Source organism: Labrus bergylta, chromosome 5 (genome assembly GCF_963930695.1).
Source record: "Labrus bergylta chromosome 5, fLabBer1.1, whole genome shotgun sequence".
NCBI classification, from domain to species: domain Eukaryota; kingdom Metazoa; phylum Chordata; class Actinopteri; order Labriformes; family Labridae; genus Labrus; species Labrus bergylta.
This window is the reverse complement of record NC_089199.1, coordinates 15717000-15738814: the sequence shown is the minus strand read 5'-3', so window position 1 is coordinate 15738814 and position 21815 is coordinate 15717000. Positions and strand designations below refer to the sequence as shown.

The 21815-nt window shown below is 38.7% G+C and overlaps 1 protein-coding gene across 7 annotated transcripts in view; it reads right to left on the bottom strand.

Annotated features, from left to right (window-relative positions):
* The window catches only part of frmd4ba (FERM domain containing 4Ba), a 40302-nt gene extending 19309 nt beyond the window's left edge, over positions 1-20993 (bottom strand). For 2 of the 7 annotated variants that reach the window (XM_065954977.1, XM_020633793.3), the window contains exons 1-7: positions 6448-6777; positions 3664-3729; positions 3327-3421; positions 3028-3120; positions 2616-2700; positions 1301-1357; positions 921-943 (exon numbers count right to left, since the gene is read on the bottom strand). In XM_065954977.1, the coding sequence (XP_065811049.1) occupies positions 921-943; positions 1301-1357; positions 2616-2700; positions 3028-3120; positions 3327-3421; positions 3664-3729; positions 6448-6609 (581 nt within the window). In that variant the 5' untranslated portion in view covers positions 6610-6777. Of the gene's footprint in view, positions 1-920; positions 944-1300; positions 1358-1480; positions 1540-1569; positions 1609-2615; positions 2701-3027; positions 3121-3326; positions 3422-3663; positions 3730-6447; positions 6779-20750 lie in introns of those variants that run through there. The other 5 variants (XM_020633795.3, XM_020633791.3, XM_020633794.3 and 2 more) reach the window with 5 other exon arrangements.
* Positions 20994-21815: the final 822 nt, after the last annotated feature.

Genomic DNA, 21815 nt, shown 5'->3' with positions numbered 1-21815 from the left:
ACAGAGAGGCCCTTAGAGGCAAAGTACAGGGGAAGCATACAGGTTGTGCTGCTTCAACCTGCTCAGTTACTCACTCAGACATAGCAGTGTTTACTTATCACAACCAAGGAACTTTACTTCCATTGCAAAAACAACACACCTTCTCATAAGGTCAAGCCAGAGAGCACCGAAAATAAGATCAATGTGGAAGAAGTTATGGAGATTTTTTTACAGCGTCCAACCAGTGTCATCACCTGGGCCTAAATGCTTTGTCAATGTGAAAGTGTTTAACAGGACTCGTTTTTTCAGGATATTTGACCTTTAGTTAGAGGAGATGTAACATCTGCAAAAATAACTTGCTAGAATTGTGTTACATTTTAGGAGACCTTGAATTGATGCAACTTCCTTCAACGGGCAACAGTGTGATAGAAAAAAGTATTTTGATTTAATAGAAAGGTTTGGATCATACATATGGCAATGTGACACTGGGGGGTCCGATGTAATATCACAAGAACAAATCAAGGTAATCATTAACGTAAGAATGTCAAGGGAAAAAAATCAAATCTGAGCAAGTACTCTTAAACATTAACTGACTACAAAGGCATTATTTATACACTGAAGACTGACCAAACAACCTGAAAACCAGAATATGGTTTCTTGACACAGTACAGAAAAACCCAATACATAGTTTGGGTCAGGAGTACCAACTGGACACGTTAGTATTTGACAGGGCTGGTTGATATATCTACCAAACCAAACATATAAAGTCCATGGTACCAGTACACCGAAGATATCAACATTTCAGTTCATAACTTAACTAAACTATTATAAACCTTGTTTTGCTCGCACAAAAAAAACATTTAAATGTGAGTCAAACTTAACATGAAAACACGTCTATATCAATTTAAGTAAACATTTAGAATTTATTTTTTTATTCTTACCTGCTGTAATCTCCTTTGGCCTCCTTTAAAGGAAAGAAAAATACAAGTTAGTACTATAAGAATTAGAAATTGCAAAATTTACTGAATTACCCAGTATGCATTGTTAGCTTCGTGCATTATTTTCACATCCACCAAAATGCAGTTTACTTGTATTATGTTCCTCAAATTAGTCAAGTGTTACTTTACAGATAAACATTAGATTGTATGAAAGGGCAATAATAGTTAAAAAAGGGGTCAGTTTATTTAACAATGGCTCCGAGCAGAGCAACCTCAAGAGGCAACTGTCTGTTTTCAAACGGAGCCTACTCGACACACTTCATTAACATTAACAGTGACTGACACATTTTCAATCACATATTCTGCGACAAACTCTTTCTTACCTGCAATGCGAATGCGGTTAACCTGAACACATTTTCACTCTCCACTTCGATGATCTCCTATGGTTTAAAAAAAAAAAAAAATCAATATTAGCTGGGGTTTTCGAAAAACACGCACACACAAAGTGCAGGCTGTCCCAACACTTGACTTAGATCTGTGAAAAAAATGTTCCCGTCCCGTACCTCGGTCCCACCGTTACCGACTGAACCACTACGGGCAATACGGTATTTACTGTTTTCCGTGAAGCGTTAATAATACTGTCTTTCTGCACCTGAGTTATTATGACATTTTCCATAGGCAACAAAAAACACACGCTGGTACATAGAGAGCTCAGTTGAAAGTCCTGCCTAAGGCAACTACCCCCATCGGCAAAGTGGTACGGTCCGAAAGCAGGTTGAACTGTCTCCCATGGTGACTAGTCTGCTCTCCCCGCGAAAAAAAAAAAAAAACTTCACTGCTGCGTTTGGTCATACGTTGCTTTCAATTGCTGCTCGGAAATTTTCCTATAACATAGGCTACCTCTTTGCACCCCTGCCTGTGCATTTTCATGGTTTATGCACTACTAATTATTGTTAATTATGTTCTAACACGGATATTCAAGATGTATGTTTTAATAGAGGTACACCAGTAGAGTTTATTTTTCATTTGACATTCACTTAAAGGTCAGATTAATAAAGCAATAGACCTTCAGAGTTGGCCTTTACGATTATTTAAAAACACTTTTTAAATCCTAACACGTCCTACAATTCTGTTATAACTAAATGTATGCCTGAAGGTTTAGATATTTGTACTGCTGTAGGTACTGGTGTGTAAGGTGTTTGAATGACACGGTAAAAAGTTACTTTTATCAAATTAAGGATTTTCAACAGCAATTGAAAGCAGCACTCAAATTAACATCTTAGTATTTTAAAACAGTATACAGTTGAGTGAAATGATGCATGTAAAATGTTTCAGAGGAATAATTAAGACATTTATTCTTCAAATAGCATATATGGAAATGTTTTACAACTATTCTGAATAAAGATAACATAGAGTCGAGTATAGTCCTATGAAGTCTTAAAGAAATAAACCATGTTTGAAGAAAATAGCTTATCAATTATTGCCATAGCCATTGTTAATTCGACAATCAACCCCAGGCTAAATGAGCATAGCCTACTCATAACAAAAGAATGATAGCATATCAATACTCGCAATAGTCTTTTCATAAGGCAATCGATTGTTAAGAGCAGTGATTTAAGCAGGCTGAAATTCTCGAAACAAAAATTATAACTAAAACACTTTTTCGGTTCATCAATAATAATTTAAAAAAAAACTTACATTAAATACTAAAGATTTAGCATTTAAGAAGAACAGCTCCACCGTCGTGTTCTCTTTCAAGAAGGTGATCTTCTCAATATAAAACCTGGAAAGAATAGGTTGGGTAACTTACTGAAAAATATCATGTCAATGCCCTTTTTTTCAGTGCTTTAGCAGGCGATAAGACTTCATCATGTTCATAAAGTCTAGTCTGGCTTAGATTAGAAACACTTAAACATCACTGCCACCTGCTGGCCAAGACAAGGCTGTGAGGTCCTCAGTACACTGCCTTGCCACATATCGGGTCTCATTCATACACAGTTAACTCAAAAATGTAAAACACTGAGGTTTTCTTATTGATGGGGACTGATCATTCTGATAAAGCACAGGATTATTCTACATTTTGCAAGCTTTTACTGACAGAACTACTCACCTCACAAGGAACTTGAGTTCCAAAGGCCCTGATGTCTTGGAGAAGTCATGATCAAGGACTTTACGATCCAACTGAAGCCACTTATTCTGGCCACTAGTCACATATGAAAGAATAAATTATTTCTTGTGATTGAATAATGCCATTTTCAATGCATGCTATTATTTGTATACCCTCTTATGGTTTCTTTAAACAAGAATTCTAAGTCAACCCACGGGTTAAATTACAACACAAACACATGGCTAAAAACACTGTTCATCATGTAGCCTTATTGTCTATAAAAGGAAATGTAGCCTACTTACGTGTCATCTATAAAGCACAATCCAAAGTAATCCTTCTCCTTCAGGTTAAAATGTGAGGCCACCAAATCTAACAGCTCAAGGGACAACAGCTTGGGCTGTTGAGATAATCATAAAATACATAAGGTTTGTTTAATTTCTTGAAATGTTAACTCAAAATCAATCCAAAAATGTCAGTGAAAACTTGACATACAGATACAGACAGAACAATTTCACAAATAAAACGCAAAATAGTTCTCAACTGAAATATTCAAAAGGCTTAATCAAATGCATGGGGATAACTGTTAAGGGGGCTTAGCATCATTTGTGCATTAGAAATCAAGCAGAAAGAGTCAACTACCTGAACCAGCAGCTCCAGCTTTCTGCCATCAAGGAGGTGAACCTGGCACAGACGGCCCTCTGTCATCTGTAGAAGGAGAAATAACATGAGTCATGACAATTCCTGCAAGAAGAACACGGTAGGCTTACTTGCAAAAGTTTAGTCTCCACCTCCACTTGGGCCTCTCCACTCAAAAAACATATTCCACTTTCTGGCAAAAGAATAGCTGCTGCTCTTTCCTGAATGAACAGTTACTCACCTCTATATTAGTATTTGTGCTGACTGAGTAGTTTAAAGGCACCATTGGTTTATTTCCATTTGGCATGCTCCAAATCACAGTCAGAGAAAAATACTGTTCCTCGTTTAAAGTGAAAAACTAACAGAACTGCAATGATATTTAAGCCATATATCAAAAGAGCAAAATGACTCATATAGTTTCTACTTGCCATTAAAACCTCTGCACATGCTATTGTCTTTCTCACCGCACATGTCATTTCTCTGCAAGAAAACTAGTTAGTCAAACCACTGAAAAATTAACATGCCATGTTTTTTTCTGCTGTTCAGAAACACAAGCAAAACACAATGAAGCCCTGGTGCAAAGTTTAATTGAATCCCAAGCACATTGTTAAAGGATAATGGTTTTTAGATTAATTCTGCTGCAGTCAGCACAACTGCCTTTCAGTGCAGGACAGCGTAGATATGATAACATAGCAATGAAGACTCTTAACACATGAGTCTTCCATTGTTATTGCATATTATTTTGTATAATAGTTATAGGCTAATCAGGCTGTAGATTTTTTTTTATTTGAGTTGAGTGATTTAAGAGCAGGTGAGTTTACTTTTTCAACTCGGGGACAATGAGCAGAACTTCAATGCAAAAACAATGTTTTGCTCCCCAGCATTTTGACCAGGACACCTTTTATTACTTTGAGTAAAAAACATATGGCACCCAACTGCTTGGCCTCTTGTGGAAAGTGTTGGTCATGGTGACACCCAGTGAGGCTGCAGGGCTTGAGGTCTCTTTCTGGCATGGTATTAATCTTCAGTCTACCATGAAAAATGTTCTTTGCACCACAACAGAGCTATCATCTCATTTTTATATTGTTTCAGTCACTTTCAATGACCTAACCGAAACCCAAGTGAGATTAACAGCTCTGTGGCTAAAAATGTACTTCTCAACAAAGGTTTTCACAGTAACTTGCTTGCTTTTATGCAAATTTCAGATTGAAACACATTACTCATTACTTTAACTGTTTGATGTGAGCAGCAGTTAATTTTCATACTCCATTACTCAGTGGTCCAGAGGATGTCAGCATCTTTTTTTACTGACTTGAAAAAGAAGAACACTAAAAATCAACTAAATCTCAATAAACCTCAATTAAAAAAAAAAGCTCTTCTTTGTGATATGTGCTGATAGGAATATATTAGCGGTTGTAAAAAAACATCACATTCCATAGTTGAATCTGCAACTTATCACTATAACCCTTTCATGAATAGTTGTTGCTGTCCATTGCACAATCCTTTCAAAGGCCCATCTATCAGTGTGGCATTGTTTCAGGGCAGTGACATCCACATTTTGACAAAGGCCTTTGACACAGGCTCATATAAAGCCCAGTCAGCCATTGAATTTCAGATTCATCTTCAAAATCTGTCAAAGTTATACCAAATCTAAGTCTTTTATTCCAATCGAATCTATGCAGGCAATTAAAAACTATTCTGAAGTAGTTTAGCAAAGCAGTCCCTACCTAGCAAAGCAGCCTGTATCAAAAGGAGGACCTGACATTATTTTTGTGGTCTCTGACAACAACAACAACAAAAAAGGTCAAATCTGTGTTAGGGAGGTCCAACCCTGGCAACCCTTTCTTTAAAGGCAGAGAGCCCTGATGGTGCTCTTTTGACCCTTAGCCATACTGACCTGCTCAGACTGAGTTTGGCAACATGCCTTGATCACCTTCCTTATGTAACTATTTGTAGAGTGACAAATAACACTGGCATATACTTTGGTAAAAAGCAACCATTAAATGTTTCAAATGCTGTAAAAAAAAATATTTTTCTGCTACTTCAACTTTGATACCCACTATAATTTCCCTTAGCGTTATATTACTCTTATTCTTATATTTTCAATTTTCACATTATTATGACTCCATTATCTTAGCTTGCACTTTGAGTGCAACAACATATGCTAAATTGCAGAATTGATATCTCAGCTAGCTAGTAAGTGTTAGACAAATGAAGTAGCCACTGAATGCAAAAGACATTTTTTAATGGCACTATGTTTTTCGAGGGCTAAAAGATGAACCAAAAAACGTTTCAGGTTTACACAGAACTAATGCAAGAAGGATGTGTTAACCACACCGACAGTCTTCAGGTGTTCAGCAACAAAGCATTTCAAAGACAACTTTGAACGTTCTCCTCCTCAGCCAGACAGAGAGATCAAACGGCCGGTCATGCCGCTTTCTAATGACTGCCATATGTGCCTGAGCCCTTGTTAAAAACAGGCTTTGTGCCTCACTGAGAAACAGCCTTTGCCTTCTAACATTGAAACAAATAAAACACATGCATATGTTAATGAGCCAGATGAAAAAAAAAACTGGACTCACTTCACTTAAAAAAGTTGAAGGGAGAGTCTAGGTAATATAAGCCATAAAACTCAATGGGTAGTCAGAAAAAACTATCTGGCAGCCTTCTTGTAATCCTAAACATATGCTGCGCAAACATTTCATAAAACCTGACAACTATGCTCTTTTTTCTACAACGTATTTACCAACATCATTTACACCATTATTGCTGGAGGAGCTGTCCTACCTGGTAGCATTTTCCAATCATGAACCAGGCTTCAAGAAAGCGTCTGCTCGGCATCAGCCCATTATTGTACCACCTCCTCAAGGTCTGCTGTGCCAGGCTCCAAACAAGCTGGCTGCCTGATGCCACCAGGTCTTCCATTCCACGGATGATTCTTACAGCCATAGTAAACTGATTTATCTTCCTGTCCGGCTAGGTTCTGCCCCTCATGATGACATCTCACAGTTTCAGAACCAAGAGAAAAGAGCACTTAATTTGGCTTCAGCACAACAAGCTGAATGGAGGATCCACACTGCAGACACACATCTACTTTGTGTCTACTATATGTCTCCAGCTGATGTAATGTCAGTGAGAGTCGGCGCTCTGGAGGGACTGGTGTGGAGGAGCTTGCCTCAGGCTTGGTCCTGGGACCAGGTCCAAAACACTGCCTCATTGAGTGCAGGGGAGGGCAGGGCAGAAACACAGGGCCTCCATCTCCAATCAAAATAAACACACTTGTGTAAAAACAAGACAGAGATGGAGACAATGTCTGTCTGGACAATAGGCCTACATAATCATAAACACTTTACTTGGTGACTCACAGTAAAAATGTTTGATTTGTTGGTCCAATCTGTGACCTTTCGACACTCAAATAATGAAGACAAAATTAAGTTCCTTTTTTTTTTTTTTGCTTAACAAAGTGAAATGACTTCATTGAATTGTAAATCTGAGCCTGAATTTCAATGTCTGCGAACAGGAGTGCGTATGCTCTATCACTTTGTCTGGGATGTGGGAGCTATTTCCTGACCAGACACATCCACCCATAATATCCTGCAAAAAACCCTAAAAATAATTGGTTTCTTGTTTTGGATCAACAGGAATGGTGGAACTGAAAAGGCTGAACTAAAATGAAACTGCAGGAAAAACATTTAGAACCATAGAACCGTATGAATGAAAAAAAAGTACAAACTGATGTCATTGGCCTGCAAATGTCACAAACAAGCTGTGCACCCAGCTCACATAAACAAGTCACAAAATGTTGAGAGACAGCAATACATGGATCAGCTCCCGGCAGTGAATTTATCTAAATAATCAAGAAACAAAACACTGCTGCTTGTTTTTGTGACCATTGTTTCTGAGATCTCTTTAAGTGTCTGATGGAAACGTGTTTGAAAATAGATGAGCATCATTTTCTCATATGTGCTGTAACCTTCACTATTCTACAGTAATACACAAAAACGATGTAAGGCTTATGAAGCGGACCAGTCACTTTAATTGTAATAATTCACCAAATGTCAAAGAAGTCAATAAGTGTTTTCCACCTCTAAACTAGTACTCAGAAAGCAGGGAGCTTCTCTGACAGTGGCAAATAGTTTAAACAGGTAGTTTCAAGTTACAGCCTTCTCTACACAAAAAGACAATAAACAGAATATTAGCTCTGCTGCTGATCAGCGATGCATCTGACTGCCTCAGCAGGCAGTAATGCAGTAAATTGTAAAACAGCTCTGAAGCATATGTTGGATATGAACATTTATATTACCACTCAGGCATGCAGGTTATTCTTAGCCATGGAGGGCAGCGGTTACTTTGGAGCTTTTATAATAAACAAAATGAGAATTTCTGAGAAACAACATGAATATAAAAATCTTGTTCGGACACACAATTATCTGTATACTTGCCATGGGTTGAATAATAAGACCAAGACCAACAGTTTCACAGCAATATCTACTAAATACCAAAAGTACCACCGTCATATAAACTTGCCATGTATGTTGTGTGTGCAGGGATTTTCTGCCAAACTGTATTCACTCAAGACAACAGCTTTCACAACAATGATAAAAAAAATTAAAGGCAGCTTTAGTTTTTGCAATACTATAACTAATGGAGAGTAGGAAGGATAAAGGTAAAATATTGAGCCATATATGTCTAGAAGATGCAGACAAAATACCCTGTATGTTTAGCAGTTCAGTTTAATATCACAGCAGTCTTTAAGCCATAAATTAAATATACGTTTCCAGTTCTATTCTTTTGTTCTATTGTTTTTAACAGTATTAAAAACTATGATTCTAAAACAACTATTGCAAAAACTGTATGGATCTGTTTTTACAGGGCAGTATTCATTATTTATTTATTTTGACTTATATACGTTAATCATATTCAGTTAACCATGATAAATAAGGGCAGATGTGTGAAGCATCAGCTGCCTAACATATGCTGGAACGAGCGGCTGTTGATCACTCACATAATCGCCATGAGTGCATTGGAGAGCAACAAATTCGGGCCCACATAATGTCAATAAAAGAAGGATTTCTGATGGAACACAGTTTGTTTTGATTAAAAAATATAGATTTAGCACCCTCTGCTTGTGTGATGATTATATGAAGACAAGAAAGTTGAACAGAAATGTACAATTAACAATTTAATAAACAACAGCATTTTAGGAATACAAAATACATAACATTATATGACCATATGGTTTATCTATGCAGAAGAAAATGAAAAAATACCAAGAGTGGTTGAATTTCATTGTAAGTTTCATGTAGATAATGATTTCTACAAAACCATAAACACTTACTGTAAACACACACATACATTCACACACACACGTGCCAAATGCCTGCAGGCAGCAGATAATCCCAGTTGATTTCAGCACTCTAAACTGGACTCTTGGGAAGATGAAGATGAAGAAAGGGCAAAATCTCAGCTAGAATCAATCAGTGGAAGTCTGCCCTCGGAGAGGGAATCCTGCAGGGACAAGTGCAAATTAAGTATTTGTGATCATTCTGGGAGACGGAGAATAAGCAGTTAAGTTGTTTGCCTGCTTGTGTCCATGTCCTTGCAAAACACATTATTTTGCTGCTTCTGTAAAAGCAAAATATTACAAAATATTGTAAAGAATGAACTAGTAACTAACTTGACCTTAAAACCAACCTATGTAGTGACAGATGCTAAAATGATCATGAACTGCAAAGTCAAGAGATAATTCTCAGCTGTTAACACACAATGTTTATCAAACCACATGCACTAATTTGATGCCATGTAATTATTCAATTATTGAAGAAAGCTGCTTTGAGCTTTTTGTATCAGTTTATCAGACATTAGACAAACCTCGAAATGATCAAATAAGGATGTTTTAATCTTGAACATTTCACATTGTGTGTGTAAACATATATGACAATGATAAAGTGTATTTTTGAGTAATATGAGACATTACCCTACTACCCCAGTATTCATTGTTGATGTCCACGGCCTGACACCATGGCTGTAAACACCATGACCTCACTTCACAGTCTGTCATCCTCTCTGATGTCACTATAGTGTCACTCCATTTCTCTAAGCAGGTCATGTGCTGCTCACAACACAATACTCAGTTAAGGCCTCATTCTTCTGTCAGCTTTTGTGATGCCCCCCCACCACACACCCCACACCCCTGATGGAATACAATCAATTGTTGTGCAAACTGAGCAGTCACTGACAGAACTTTCAGGCTGCAGTATGCCTTTACAACCAGCAGGTGGGGGAAATGAAATGTCTCTCACACAATCCCAGAACATAAGCGCTAAAAAATGTTAGTTACCTCTCCAAGTTATCTTCAAACTTGTCGTGTTGTTCCTCCTAAATATAAAGACCTTGTTGAGTGATAAGTGTCTGGATTAAATGCTCAATGAGATATACAGACAGGCTGCATGTTATGATTTAGCTCTATGCTTTGCTCAGTCCAAGATATTTATTATAAATAGGCCTGGAACTCTTGAGAATACAAGAAAGGGCAGGACAGGGGCAACCCTATGACAAGATCATCCTTGTTCCCTAAAGGCATTTTAACATTGGATGGCAATTACCATGTACGGTAAGAGGTTGATTAATTGCCAAATAGGGGGAGGCCACTGAGTGAAAACAACAAAGCCTGAGCAGGCAGGGAAACAACTGTCATCCACAAGGGCCAACAGCTGACGAGCTATGCCACATACTGAGACTGCATCTGACACAATGAATGGAAGACATTCTGTGCAGTGTGCCTAACACATGGCATGGCATGACACTCTCACACAAACACACACACACACACACACACACGCACACACAAGAACTTTTCAACCCCACGTTATTATTATCATTGCCCCACAGGACCCTACTTGCATGCTTTTCCACTTTCCTGTCACTTGCAGTTAGAAATGGGGAAAGTGGACACAGCTGTCAGATGACATGATACCCAATGGGTGGATGATTTGTAATCATACATCATATATGAAGAGATTAAGCTCATGAAACATAAAAGCGGTCTATCTCTGGTAGAAAACAGAAACTGTTCCCCCCAGCTTTTTATTAAGAGCCTAATGCATGCATATTGAGAAAATACATTTAAGATAAAATATGCTGCTTAAAGGCTTAAACTTCCGTTGTGGCTATGTGCATTCACGTTATGCCATTTGCGACCACGTTGTATTGTTTTAATTTGTGTTGTCATGTTCGCATTCACGTTGTGGCCCTTGTGTTTGTCATTTCTTTTAATGGGGTAGAGTTTGGACATGCCATTTTTCTGGGACTTCTGGGACACCGTATTAAAGAACATTTATGTAAAACGAAATCAACTTTTGGGTGAAGTTAGGTGACACAGTCAAGCCCAGCTTTGTGGCCTAGCAGGGGTTAGCAAAAGAAAAGAAGGCATGTAATGATGCGAGGACCCAAGGCCTTTAAGCTTCCACTATCCATCTATTAACTTGTCTGTTGTGTCTGGGGATTTGGGGCCAGCTTCTCTTGCTGTATGGTACATTGCTCAGGGGATCACTGGAGGCCACAGGCCATGATAAACCTGGTGTGTGTATGAAGCAGATGCTGTGGAGGAGGAGGAGGAGGTCAGGGGGAGGGCGTTTAAGGCAGCAGTCCATGGTGTAAGCAAGCAGCCCCACACTTTCTGCTGTGACAAAATGTTGCCCTGAGGGATTGTGGGTGACCAGATTTGCTCAGACATTTCTCATCAGGAGCACAAAGAGCCTGTGTCAGTAGCTTTCAATATCATAACCCAGTAACAGAAAATATAAATGCCCACTGTTGACTTCTCTACAGGCGTCCAAAGGAAACAAATGGAAGAGAGATAAAGCAGATAAGGGGGGCGGAAGGAGACAACATATGAGCCCTGAGGAAGTGGAAAGTGTGAAGTGAACTAGCCGAGAACAAAAATAACTAAATAATTCTAAATTGTTTGGCTTCTGAAGTGTAATATTATTATGTATACGCAAGGGGGAACTCATCTCTAAAAAACACAGCTCAAGCTAATGGGTATCGGGTATGTCATTAGTTGTGCAGATATTTATGCATAAACCTTAATCTGAGCCACCAAACGATTGTGCTATATAAAACAATACATTCGAAAAATTGTTAACAACTCATTCTCTTTTGGATGTCAGTTTTATTTTTTTTCATGCAATGGAAAAAGCAGGAAAAACCAACCTTGTCAATCTGAAAGCTACTTAAAAAAAAGAAAGTGGCAGAGAGCTACTTGCATCTCATTCTTTATGAACCAACTGCCTACTTTCAGCACTTGGAAATCTACTGTATATGGTTTGAGTGTTATCAGCCAATTAAATGCATTATAAGTTATAAAGAGCAAGAGCATATGAGTTGGTAGGGACCTTTTGTATCCTCAATTGATTAAGTAGCCCATTATATCTGTTGGGATGTTTCATATTTAAATAAAGGCACCACTACCTAATGGCTGTAGTTTTTATGATTGGAGTACGTCATAGAAGGAAGTGAGGTGATAGAGCGAGCAGGAAAGCCCTGATCTGGAGCTAGTTTGGGTAGATGTGGGTCAAACAAACACAGGATACAAGGGTTGGAGTCCCATTTGAGACCCAAGGTTTAACAACTTGTGTTTTTTACAAATGGCATTTGGACAACATAAACCACTTTACTTATGCTGCCAAGTTGGGAGGCTAAAAGTTTCTTTTAAAATGTCTTACTTAAAACGTATATGTTAAATAGGCCTTGTTCAGGTTTTTCACCATTCACCACTATGAAACAGTTTGTTTCAACCAAGTAACTTGATTGGACTTGAGACAGTCCAGGAGTGATACAAAATAGTGAAACAGCAAAATATTTGGTAAAATCATGTGGTATCAGTAACTCTATTTGACTAATTCTCACAGTCAGTAATGGACAGAGTTATTGTGGAAAAAATGAATATTTTAGATTTCTCCAATACCATATAATCTTCTCAAAACTGAATTAAATTTGTGACATGAAAGGATAATGTATTGAATTTGCTTCATAATGTAGTATAATATGAAAAGTACATAAGGAAGATAGTACATGTAAATGTCTCTCTGAGTCACCACTCTCTACGATGAGTGAGAAGTGCGAGTCCCACTGACTGTGTTGTTGTTGGAGCCAGGCTTCGATCAGGTTTACATGCACGGCCGTGCCTATAAAAGCTGCTTGAGTCAAGGACTATAAAAAAGAATAATAACGGCCTACGCTTATTGTCACAAAAGCGTTTTTAGATCACGGTCATTCCGTGTCAATTAAAATGCAATGTGAAGCTACGAGCTAACTAAATTGTGCTAACATTAGCCTGCTAACACAACAATGCAGGCCACTAACCTTAGGTGAAAGTAAGGTGTTCTCCAAAAATGTACATTTGTTAAATTAAAACCATTTAAAACTTAGAAAAGCACAAAATGCCCATATTAGTGAAGTATAATAGATGGTAATCTTGTTGCTTGTGAAATTAAATTAATTTCTCCAAACATTTCACTGCAATTTTTCTTTCACTACTCATCAATACAGGTAAGTTGTAGTTTGAGCACTGCTAAGTAAACATTTTAAACGCAGTCTGGTCTGAAGGGATGGATATAAACAAAAATAAGACGGCCATCCATATACTGCCTTCCCCTGGTGACACAGTATTATCTCCACTGCCTGTGTTCTTGACAACTGTTAGAACTAAATTCTGCACATCAACTCCATGTCAGCTGTCAACCAAATTCTGTCAACAGCATCATTAAACACCCTAACCCTCCTGACGCATTTCATTTCCGAAGACTGAATATGGAATGTCCAACTTTAATTGTCAATAAATGTAGAGTGCAGCAGATAAAAAGGTATAAACAAATTCATAGAGGAGACCCTTTTTTAATATAAGTTAACAAGCCTTATACCAGCACAATGAAACATTCAAATTTCCTCTAGAATGAGCAAAGCTTTTACTGAACTACCTGTGATAATGTTACCCCTTAGACCACACACCTCCTTCCTCTGGGTTCTTGCTAACACGCAACTTTTTTTTCCACACCCCTGTTTCCTTCTCACAAAGCTCACAGTGGCCCGTCTGATGCTCGGTTACAGTCCACAGGATGGTGATAATGACTTCCCTACCTGCTTGTCCTCCTCCCCCTCATTCCAAGCTGCAGTTATGAAGGTGACTACAGCTGGATGATTTTGTTCTTTAACTGCAGGGGATATGATTTGGAGGTTGGGTATCTACTGTGTGTGTGTGTGTCAGTATTGGTCTAGGGGGGGGTGTTGGTTTCCACCAGTATTAACCCTGCAAAATGAAGGCATACATAAAACACCATGAGATTAATGCTAAGATCAGGTGGTACCTATACAGCCTCCATTTCTATTATCTACAACACTACACCCTGCTGACATACACAGTATAAATTCACCCCAGACACAACCAAAACAAAATTAACTCATTTAGGCAAGGCTTTAATAAAGACAAATCCAGCTCAACCCATCAGGAAATTACTATTGGGGGGATTGGGGGCAGGGGGAGGGGGGGGGGGACTCGTATCAGACATTCACTGAAGTCTCCAGTGATTCTCCCTACCATGCCTCCATCCCTTCTGGCAGTAAACATTTGAAACACTCACACAATGTTTTAGGTATTGAGCACTATCGATCTCTGAAGATCTGAGGCTGGGGGGTACATCTGCTTTCAGAGCATGCTTGTTTTTTTTCCAGACTCGACACCATGTACCTTTCTATATGTGCCTGAGAGGGTAATAATAGCAGCTCAGGCCCTTCTCCAACCCCTCCTCATTTACCTTACACACACCCAGAGTGTCGGGAGTCCCATTCTGGTCATAACCATTGAGGCTTTCAAACGCCCCCTCAACAAGGCCTCCAAGCTCTCCTTTGTTTGTGTGTGTGTGTGTGTGTGTGTGTGTGTGTGTGTGTGTGTGTGTGTGTGTGTGTGTGCGTGTGAGTGTGTGTGTGTGTGTGTGTGTGTGTGTGTGTGTGTGTGCGTGCGTGTGTGTTTGTGTCTATGTCTATATGTCTTTGTCTGTGTCTACCTGATCTATAAAGTGTGTTTAAGAGGAAAATAGAAAGAACTGGAGAGTAAAAACAATAGATTACAGGAGAAAAAAACGCCCCTATCCCTCTGTCTGAAACCTCATTGCAAGCCGGCAGCAGCAAATACAGAGGAAGCAATTTTTGCTTTGTTCTAAATTTTCAATGTCTTAGCCTCATAGAAATGTCATCCCAGTGTGATATAAATATGAGAAGTAGGAAGAGGTGAACAATACAAAAAGGAGGTTTCCTGCACTGGTTTGGTACTGGAAAGATCTGTTGCGTTCAAGGCTACCTCCTCTGCTTGTGGTCGTTGATGACCTCACGTGGAGACAGGTCACCTGTTTGGTAGCAGATAACACCTCCCCATCTATGCAACAGTAAACAGTGTTTTAACAGAGGTCTAGATGGGGATCATCGGGAGGTACAGAACAACGATTTCAGAACGATTTCAGAAGTAGAGCCTCCAAATGGTCAGTCTGTGTGACAAGGCAAAGGTATTTATATCTTCAACAAGATGACATTCTATAGACCAAAAGTCTCTGATAAACAGCATATGGCGGGATCTATTGAAAAATGTTGGTTAGCACAACATTTACCTATACGGGAAAAATATGTATATTGGTAACTGTTTCTCATTTATTTGCACAAACCTTATCCCCTACATGTTACTTTTATTTATGTAACTTTTACATTTGAACATAACTAAGTTATTTACATCTTAATAATCCTATATTTGTCTGTCCTTTCCCCCCTTATTTAAAAAAAACAGTTAACTTTGTCATGCTAAATGATGATGTATCACCAGCCTATTAAAGTATTAAGTTCTTGCACTTGCATTTGCCACATACAGTTGGAGTTGTAATTAATTTGTGCAAACATTCCCCCTGGAAAAAGAGCTTTTTTCCACTAAAGTGCTTGAGTCAATAACTACTTAAACACATGGGTAACCTTTAATTCATCCCTGTGTCTCTTCTTTTAATTATTTATAAGGAGGTTGGGTTGAGTCCTGGAGTTTGTGGGGAATGTGTTCACAAACTGCAAGTGTCTGTCCTTAAACAGAATAATTAATTAATGAAATCTTGTTCATCTTAATCATATGTAAACAAGATCCCAGTGGAATTACCGGCCAGCTAAGAACCACTCTCCAGGCAACCCGGTATCATGCCAAAGCGTGTAATAGACACGTTGGTCCACTAGAGGATGCGTGTCAGTGTCATGCATTGCCTGTCTTCAGCGTCAAATGTACACCCCTGTGATCTGTGCCGTACCAGCAGGGGGCGATAATATACTCAATGCCAACATCCATCGCGGACAAAAGAGAAGCGTTTCAGTGTAATCCAAACCTCCTTCCTGTCAGGTAAGAGTAATTACCCGGGATTAATATTTATTATTAACTTATTATTAACCTAAGTTTGAATATTTGAGGTTGCCTATGACTGTTTTTCATGCTAAATACATGTCGTTTGGTGGTAGAGAGTCAAGGTTATTAACATGAGAGGAAAGTGAAGTGGTAACGTAATGAAAATGCATTTAGCAATAGCATTTAGCTGCCCAGCTAGTTTAAAGACTATCTCTACATTAACGTTTTCTCAAATTAAACCTGATAAACTTGGGCTAATATTATATCTAGCTAAGGTTGAAGCATTATATCCCCCAGTACTAGATAGCTCAGTATTTGGACCTGTTTCTGTGTAAACAGTGATCGTGTTAACTGGCGGTGTTACGGTGTTACGGTGTGACTAGTGACCGTGTCATCTGATGGCTTACAGCCTAATGCGGCCGTGCTCTTCGCGGTAACCGCAGCTGATAAACACGAAAGGTTTCCACGCAAATGCTTCAAAATGCACTCTTTAGATACGTCTGTAAATGAATGATTTAACAAAAGAGGCTCTATCCGTTTCAGCGTCCGTTGTGTGCAGGACACCAACAGACGCGTTTGGCTGAGAGTCTCCAGTTAACGCGGTCACTCTCTCACTCTCGCTTTTTATCTTTTGTACACAAAGGGCCATTTAATAAATCCTAACTTTTGTCAGGCCTCCCTCTAACATGAAGGAAGGGGAGGTATTTTGTCTGGTCAGTATGGGAGGACTATTGAATAACTGGTTATATCAGTAAATGACATCAATGATTCTGACATTTGTCTCCAGATTAGTAATAGTAATAGTGTCTATTACACACTTTGGCATGATACCGGGTTGCAACAGGGCTGTTTCCTATTTTAATCTGAAGGGGAACTAATACAAACCCAGCCCTCAACAGCAACATCTTTTAGAAATAATACAAAAAACAGAAGTATATTTGTCACATTTTTGTATGACGTATTCTTGTATAGAAGAATTGTACATTTTGATAGTCATTAACTGATTTGCTCATAAAACTAAGGGCCAGACTCTTAATTTGACCCAGGAAGTCCTGTCTGACTAAACAAAGCAGCCATGAAAAAAATGATAAAAAGGAAGAGTCTGCTCACTGCTGAGTTGGTTTGTGGCCAATGAGGAACATAGTTATGTTGACACAACTTTTGGTGAGCCAAACATGCAGGCATTATGGCAGAAGGCTAAAAGCACAGAGAACATTTACAGCGAAAAGGTGGAGCGTTTAGACATTGATGTGAATACTTTTTGGAAATACTCTTAAAGCAAGGTCTTGTGGTCTCTACTCAGACAACCACTCTACACTGGTGATGTGAATTGATTTCCACTGCTAAGCCTATAGATTAGTGTTGACCTACAAAACAGTGACTAGAAATCAGTCCAGTGCCTGACCTCGAATAAGGCTTCAAGCTACAATCCTGTTTACATTACTGTATATAAAGAAGCCAATAATACACAATATCCATGTTTACAATTTGACAACAGCTAGCACTCCTTTATCTGGTGTTTTTGCTTCTAATCTCAGACGTGATCCTATTTAACGTTTAAAAGTAGAAATGGCACAGTTGTCCCTTTCACAAATAAAAAAGAAGTAGTAGGCTATAAGAAAATGAAACTTCTCAATTTGAAAACATTTTTTAATGCTTTTTAATGGGATATAATAATATAAATATCCTGGCAAAGTCTTTCTTTTTGGTGGGCTCTTTTTTTGTTATGTGACTAGCATCAATGATTCAAGTATTACAAATGGTGTTGACCAGATTCTTTTCTGCATTCATATGAAAAAAAACAACAACTGTTGTTTATAGAGAATAATCAAAAATGTGTTTCCGGGATTGTGTTCAGGCCAATGCATTCTACTCTTCACTCTTTTTCCCTACTGACTTTTTCCCTGCATGACGCTGAAGGCTCCTCAACAATGATTGGTCAACAACATACAAACTGAAAACGAGCTTTAGCCAGGTCATGTTTGACACCATAAAACCTGTCTCTTAACTAAAGTAAGTGAAAAAGTACAGGCTCTGAAATGTATTCACAGAAAGAAGCCCCTTTGTCATACTCCGACGTGTTTACACTACATACTAAGTTAAACTGAAAGCACTGACACTCTAAATAAAACTTTAAACCAAAAAACAGTTTATGCTTGAATGTGCTTATCAGTTGGATAATGTCCTGCTATTATGAGTCAGCTCTGAAGTTGTTGACTGTGCTTGCTCACTTTCATTCATGTTTCTGCTCACTTCTCCCTGTCTGACACACATACCATATTCATATTATCACTTCTTGTTGTCTCTCACATGAGGAATTGTCTTTTGTACTTTTGATTTTGGGAAGGCCAGGCACAAAAATGCAATTAAAGTATAGATAACAGAAAACCCTACTTCCCATTACTGTGACAAATAGTTTTTGCAACAGGCTGTTGTAAAAATAAACCTGTTTTATTGTCTTGTTTTGAAAGTGCACAATCAGATTTGCCAGATGAAGGTGGGACCCTGGTATGCCTAGCTTGCAATGTGTGACACCCAAAGGCAGAATGGTTGGGTGAAGTTGTGTATGCATGCCTGAGTGTGTGTGTATGCGAAACTCCTGTTGTGTATTCACACGCCGTGCCTGTTGAGCTTCCGCAATGCTGTAATGCAATGTCAATTCACACACAGGGACACCAATAATTTGCCTTTTTGGATGCCTTGTGTAAGGGGCTACATTACACATCCAATCAGTTGACCATAAGGTGTCTTAATCAGCATGTGAAAAGAGTTGAGTAATGTTTGGGGGGAAAGCTCCAAGCTTCTACTTAGATTATATTATTTACTTTTTAAATGTTGGCGTTGGTGAGTTTCCCAACCGATACAAAGTCGAACACTACTTAACTAATGCATCACTTTAAGGGGTTTACGGTAATGTTATTCAGTTCAACAGTCTTCTCTTTTGGTTTTGGAAATCCTGCCAGACTTGATCCAATAAAAGATCTACCAGAAACCAATAAGACGTCCCTGGCCTGGTTGATTTCATTTATAGACGGATCTTTTTATATACAGACTCATACAATTACTCTAAAAAAAAAAAAAAAATAGCAACGGTTAAGGTGGATTCATTTAAGATCCCATTACCATTCACATGTTCACTATCACATGCCAGTCTCTGGTAAAGGGTTCTTTAAGGGGATAAAATCTGTTGTCAGAACCAGTTTGGCAGGAACTTATTTTCTACCAAAAGTGCTGAGTTGTGTGAACCTGTGTGACGACAGTATCAAATGGCCTGGATGACAAAAGCTCTCTTGCAAGTTTCCCATTGGACGTTAAAATAAAGATGTGTGGGAAAGAAAAAAGAAAATGATGATGAACAACTTTTCACACAACGGGTCTTTAAGGGGAGTTGGGAACACATACGCAGCTAATTTCAAACTCTCCGGGCTGACTGAATCTGCTGTTTAGTTTTGTTTACCCATTCAAAGGTAAATGGGACCTGATTGGCATATAACTCTTATTTGTGCCGAGCTTAGCTGTGGCATTGGAATATTCTCTGGCTGTTAATAGCTTTATTGAATTGGAAGTGCTGACCCCAATAAAATCAGCTGAATATCCTAGACTAAAGTCAACACAAAGCAGCGCTGCCTTTGCAGTTTGTCTGCCTGTGTGTGAGAGTGTGTGTGTGTGTGTGTGTGTGTGTGTGTGTGTGTGTGTGTGTGTGTGTGTGTGTGTGTCCTTGTATCAGAGAGAGAGGGACAACATATGTTGCACTCATGAGGCACAAATTCAATACTGTCACCGATGTTGTTGTTTTTTGTTCCACTTATGCCACTCATATTGCTGTTTTTTTAAACAAGCTCTACTGAGTTCAAATCAATAAACTACAATGAAAAAATAACACTGACAAATAAAATGGTCATCCTGTTTTTAAAAAAACTCAGCACCACAAGCTCTTGTTTATTTAGGTCTGCAATGACACAAGACCCATACAGGATATCATATGGTTTCCATGCCGGCCTGCCCATTGTTTGCTTTGTCCAGGAAACAGGATATTCACAAAGAGGAGTGCAAACCAGCAGACCACAGTTTGGGGCCAGCAAGAAACGGGAAGGGGCATAGGAGCAGTTATTTCCCTATCGTCAGTGATGGCTGAACCACAGGTATCAAGGTGTTGTCCACAATACAGGTCATTGTTGTCCAAATAACAACTGTCTGTCCAAATAACATTTACAACTTCAAAAGCCCACATATTCTTATTGGCTCCTCACTTTTGTTTAGATGTCAACAGTTCCACACCAGGTTGACAGTCACAGGAAAAGTAAAGTAAAAGACCTTATAGATTTGTATGCCAGTTCACAGGAGACATGGATTAATTAACACCTAAACAGAACAAGGGAGCGGTGTTTTGGATTCATGCGGTGGGTGTTAGGCAAATAAAAGATGTTTCAACTAAGAAATAACAATAGAACATTTAAAGCTGAAAATTATATTGATTAGTCTCATGAGCAAAGTAGCAAATAAGAGCGAAGTTAAGGAGTTATTGACAATGTAACATAGACCTTCAAACCCGAGCGCTTTACAGATGAAAGAATAGGGTAATATAATCCAATATCTTTCTAGGATTTAAAAAGAAATGCCACGAGCGCGAGCTTCCAGTTTTGGTGTAAAACAGAACGTTTCTCACCTTGTGTCTTTTGTTGTGATCGGATCTTTCCTTGTTATTGTCTGAGCGCGGAGCGTCTCAGCCACCCGGCACCGCTAAATCAAATACATCCACCTCTTTCTTCAAAAGAACGAGTCTTCCTCAAAAAGTGATTAGTTGGAATGAAAAAAAGAGGTTGTTCAGCAGATTTCACGAGAGAAAAGTCCAGGAAGGGAAGCTGTTGCCTGTCCGGCACATAACCCTGTCTCGCACTGTCAGCCCCCATCCATTCACACTCCCCGCCTCTTCCTCCTCTCCCTCCTCTCCACTCTCTTCCACAGATTCAGGATGGGACATGAGGTCTCCTCGTGCGTCGCCACAGCGCACATTTGTCTTGAAACGGAGCAGCGCTCTCTGCTGCGTCAACGCTCTATGACAGTGCAAATGAAATATGTGACATTAAATAAGTCATTTGTTTAGTATTTGTAAATTAAACATAATAAGAAAAAAAAACATTTTGATTGTTCATTTTTGTTATAGATTGCATTCATGCAGGCCTAAATTGTCAATGCAATTCCAGTTCATGTGATTGTGGAATAATAAGTATCCTACATTTGTCATTTTTAAGGCTATTCCACTTCTAACCGTCAGCCTGTCGTTTTACCTTTGTTATCCATTGGCTAGCCTTGTCTCTTGAAGGCCCATTTGAGATAACTCTGTCAAAAGTGGCACCATATTTTTTTCTAATTTTCAAAATAAGGAAACATGTATAAGAATAGCCTATCAGTTTGATGAGTAATTTAGGTAGGACAACTGGCATATACGGCCAGTACAACCTCCTCATCTAAAGATGAGTAGGCCTATAATAAAGAATGATTATCTGTCATCAATCAATCAATCAATCAATCAATCAATCAATCAATCAATCAATCAGTCAATTGTTTTATCCTTTAACTATTATTTTAAGCTCAGTGATTTATTTTCTGTTTGTAACTTTAATGTCTTGGATCACCCTGTACACATTCATCAGTGTCATTTCCAACAGCAGACAGCTGCATTTTTCACTCACAAAAAAATCACTCTGATAAACCCAGTGTTGCTATACCT